We start from the raw sequence: 4,496 nt of genomic DNA, 5'->3' as shown, positions 1-4,496 counted from the left end.
ACAACTCCCCGGATAATTTCACCAGTTCTCTGCTGAATGACATTTAGGTTGTTTCTAGAATTTTCTCTTATAAATGACGCTGCACAGAAAGTGCTAAGACGTCTGTCATGTAACCACCACCACAATCAAGATACAGAATATCCCATCGCCCCTCCCCCAATTCTCACGCTACCCGCCCCCAATAGTCCATCCCTCCCCTGCCCCTGGCAACCAAAGATTTGTTCTCTGTCCACATGGTTTCCCCTTTTCCTCGAATACCTCCCCCACCGAAAAACCTTAACAAGTAATGGAGATTGTCTTTAAAGTGCTGCCTGTGGGCGGTGGAGCCACCGGCTCAACCATTTCTTGCTCTAAACTCCAGACCAGTGTCTAGGAAGTCTCTGCTGGGAAAAGACAAGATTCGTTTTCACTTCCTGTTCCGCTTCCTCCGGAGTAGGGCTCCTGCTTCCTCTTCTACCTTTGAAACCTTAAAGGAAACCTATTTCTTAAAATGAGGACATTGACACGCACCCCACCTTCCCACCAGGGGCTTCATCTGTGAATAGAAGAATGGGATTTCGGATCCTGATGGAAATTAAGGTTGCAAGACTGGAAATCTTTGAAGTTTTTTTTTTTTTTTTTTTTGTTTTTTTTTGGGGGGAGGTGGTCTGTACCATACACAAACAAGGGGATGAGAGAAAAAACTAGAAGGATCCAGGGGTGGTTGGGGGTGCTCGGGAAAGAGGATGAAGCCTGGGGGTGTGTAGGGGAGGGATGGTTTGAAGTACTCTGGGTATATGAAGTGGAGGTCTGTGGGGTAACAGTGTGAGAATACCCAGGGGAGAAAGGGTACAAAGGATGGGAGAAAGGGCAGGACCTTGGCGGGAGTGGGTGTCTCTGGAGGTAGCTGACCCCTGGGTAAACTCGGCTTCTGCTACAGCCTAGAGCGGTGGGCGTTTGGGCAAGTTGTGCCTTCTCCGCCTCACAGTGGACTGTTGTGAGAAATGGCTGTAAGCATCCCAGGACTGTGGCAAGGATTTAAGGGGATTGTACAGTGACCGGTCCAGAGGGTAAGGGCCCCTTGAATGTCAGTCCCTTGAGCCTCGAGGGGCTGGGGGCTCAAGAGTGAGGTGTGAGTCAGGCTCTTAGGGACCAAGAGAAGGTTCTAGAAGTGTCTGGGAGAGCAAATGCTGGTTTTTGGGGCTGCCCCAACATGCAAGGAGGACACCACCGGCCTTCCTACTGAAACCTTTCCCTATAGCCAGATGCATCAACCGGTCTGCACAACAGGCACTTGACCAAACAGCGGTCAAGGACACTTCCTGGTGCTCAGATGAGAAGACCTTTTACTAAAATGAAAAGACAGACTGTATGTGCGCTGAGATCTCACTGTGGTTGAAAAAAACGTGTGCGCACCTGGAGAAAGACCTGGAAAGGCAGGAGCTAGGAGCCTCAGGGAGGCAGGAACGTTGTCTGTTTCTTACGTCTTCGCGTGACTGTGTGCCCTCGTTTCCCACACTGCCCGGGGATGCTTGTGACTCAGTGGTTATTCGACGCGAAGCTTAAGGGCGGCCCCGGTCTCCTCTCCCGTGCTCTCCGTCCCTCTCCTCTGCTCCTGGGACCCACCGACCACTTTGCTGCCCATGGGCCTTCGCCCTGGCGGTTCCTTCCTCCTCCTCACCCTCGGGCAGTCAAGTCTGGGGGAGGGGAAGTTCCCGGCCGCCTGCCGCTCTGCACAGCACTTGATTTCCTTTGGGTGTGTTACTATCACACTTGACTCCGAGACAGGTGTTCATGGACATGCTTCACTCGGCATAACTCAGAAGTGTGCGAGGGGGACTACTGAGCCTATTAAAGTGGCGCCCTCAGATGTTGGCGGCTAGGACTTCGACCTCCGGCCACTCTTAACTAATTGTAACGCGGGACGTTTGCGTTCCATTCCGATTTTACTCTAACGTGAGAGCACACGAGATCCTCTTAGCCTGCGCTTTCAGACCCGAGTCACCCCGGCGCGCCCGCCGCCGCGTCCCCGGGGCTCCAGCGGCGAATGAAGGCGCCCCACGGCCAGTGGCCTCCAAGCCCTTTTATTTGGTCCCCGGCGCACTCAGGCCTGCATCACCGGCCGCGACTTCTCCGCCTGCAGCTTCACTCCGGAGCCCGCGAAGCCCGTGCCGCCCTGGGGGAGAGGGGAGGCACAGGTGAAGGCGGACTGTGGGGTGCAGGTGGCGGTTGGCGCGTCAGAAGCCAGCAAGGTGAAGCGGACCCCCGGCTAGGAAGGAGGGGTGCGGGATAAAGGGGCGGGGCGGAGGTCTGGAGGGGGCGGAGTCCGGGGCAGGAGTGGGTGTATGGGAAGGTGAGGGGCGGGGCCTAGAGAAGAGGGACTTCTGGGAGGGGCGCAGCCTCAGGGGGAGGGGTCTGGGGAGGTGGGGGCGGGGCCTCGGAGAGGGGACCGGGAAGAGGGCACCACGGAAGGGGCCCTGCTCACCCGCTGCAGCACGATGATGTCGCGGTCCGTGAGCTTCTCCCCGTTCACAGGGTCCACCATGTCTTTCCGAATCAGCTTCTCCACGCACTCAAGGGTCACCACGGCCCCACTGCGATGAGGAGAAGGATGGTAACGTCCATCGGAGGCCCCGCTCCAAGAGGGAGAGCCGCGTCCCCAAGCCTGGCCCCGCCCACCCCAGTGACTCACGAGGGCCGCAGCACGGCGCACGGCGTGGCGTTGCTCAGGCTGTCGCGCGTCACGGCGCACACGTAGCGCTCACTGCGTGTGATGAGCCCCACGCGGTCCACCGAGCTGTCGAGCGGCGTGAAGCGCACGGGCGTCAGGTCCGACATGCGCAGAGGCTTCCCCGACATGGGGCAGGTCACGGTGCGCGACTGTGCGAGCCGGAGGGGGCACGGTCAGCAGGTGGGTTTGGGCCGGGTGCAGAGGATGAGGCTGGGAAGGGCACCCCAGGGACATTGCGGGACCCCCAGCCCTCTCGGGGAAAGTAGACGCACGGGCGTTTGCTGAGGAGGAGACTCACCGGCTTCTCCAGCTTGGTGGCCTTGGCTTCGGGGGTCAGCGACGGGATCCAGAAGCTGGGCAATGCTTTGTCCTTGTCCTTGCCTGTGGCGCCCGCACTGGGGCCGGGTTGGGTATCATCTATAGGGGTCAGGGGTTCAGATGCCACACCTGAGGAAGGACCCCCACCCACCCGCAGGCCTGCTCCCCCTCACCTGGGCCATTCCCTGAGCTGGTCTTGGGCGTGAAGGGGTTGAGGGGCCGGCTGACGATGGCTGCCTCCTTCTCCAGGAAGCCCCGCACCTGGTCCTTGGCCGCGGCCCGCTGCAGCTCTTTCTGCTCCTCCTTCCGGGCGCCCCGCTGCTTCTCGTAGGCCTAGAGGCAGCGGGGAAGAAGTGAGCCAGGAAGAGGCCCGGGGGGCTCTGCTCGTGAGCTCAGCATCAAAACCATGACACGTCCTGTGCCCCCTTCTCTCATCCATCACCTTCATCTGCCGAGCGATCTCTTTCTTCTGGTGCAGAATGTACTCCAGGATGGCCTCGCGCTCATACAGGTAGCCGTCTGGGCTGCAGAGAGAGGATGGGATGGGAACGCGTGGGCCTGGCCCAGGGCACACAGCCAGGCCTTCATGATCCCATGCTGAGTGTCAGCCCCCCGCCCCGGGCACCCACCCACCACGTCACGGGCAGCAGCTCGCTCGGCTGTCAGGCTAGCTCTGCGGTGGCAGGACTGCTAGAATTCTCCTGGCTTCTTCAAACGCTCTGGCGTGCAGGGAGAATCTGGTGCGGTGACGGGTGACAAGCCTGGGCTGTCCGAACCCCTCACGGTCCAAACAAAGGACTGGCCTGTGGTGGGCTGGGAGGGACCTTCTAGACCCTTGGAGTGTCCTGCCTGATAAGCGTGTCTGTTCACTCGGGGGCTTTGGCCGTATGTATCAGCTTGACCTCTGGAGGGGCTGGAGACCAAGGTCAGCCACACGGTGGTCAGCCATGTCTACGTGACCGACCCCTAATAAAAACCCTGGACACTGAGGCTCGGGTGAGTTCCCTGGTGGGCGTGCTGTGCCCGCGAGCTGTCGCACATCACGGCTGGGAGGATACAGGGCTGATCGTGTGACTCCGCTGGGACAGACCACCAGAGCTCGCGCCTGGCCTCGCCTGGGCCTTGTGCCATGTGTCTCTTCCCGCTGTTGATTTCCATTCACGTCCTTTCGCTGTAATAAACTTGCGCTGTGAGTTAACAGCTCTGCTGATGTCTGTGAGTTCCAGTGAGTCGCACACCTGACGGTGACTGCAGGGACCCTGAACCACAGTACACTCTCGCCACCCTCTCTATAGAACAGACTTGTATCGAGGACGCATTTAGTCACTGGACTGAGTACCTTACGCCCAGTATCTCGCTGAAGCCTCTGTGGGCCGTCTGGGGCGGGTGACAGTATTCCTCACGGGAGTGGTCACTACAGGCCAGGCGATGTCCTAGGAGCTGTCCCCTCTATTCCAGCTGCTCTTTC

The 4,496-nt window shown here is 59.2% G+C and overlaps 1 protein-coding gene across 1 annotated transcript in view; it reads right to left on the bottom strand.

The window, feature by feature from the left end:
* Nucleotides 1-1,906: 1,906 nt before the first annotated feature.
* Nucleotides 1,907-4,496, bottom strand: part of NOSIP (nitric oxide synthase interacting protein) — a 10,755-nt gene continuing 8,165 nt past the window's right edge. Inside the window, exons 4-9 of the mRNA XM_011374537.2 lie at nt 3,471-3,552; nt 3,202-3,361; nt 3,009-3,127; nt 2,672-2,859; nt 2,465-2,573; nt 1,907-2,155 (exon numbers count right to left, since the gene is read on the bottom strand). Coding sequence (XP_011372839.1) covers nt 2,084-2,155; nt 2,465-2,573; nt 2,672-2,859; nt 3,009-3,127; nt 3,202-3,361; nt 3,471-3,552 — 730 coding nt within the window. The 3' untranslated portion in view covers nt 1,907-2,083. The remainder of the gene's footprint in view (nt 2,156-2,464; nt 2,574-2,671; nt 2,860-3,008; nt 3,128-3,201; nt 3,362-3,470; nt 3,553-4,496) is intronic.

This window comes from Pteropus vampyrus, unplaced genomic scaffold (assembly GCF_000151845.1).
Source record: "Pteropus vampyrus isolate Shadow unplaced genomic scaffold, Pvam_2.0 Scaffold250, whole genome shotgun sequence".
Classification (NCBI taxonomy): Eukaryota; Metazoa; Chordata; class Mammalia; order Chiroptera; family Pteropodidae; genus Pteropus; species Pteropus vampyrus.
Note: the sequence above shows the minus strand (reverse complement) of the source record. Positions and strands in the feature narration are given on the sequence as shown.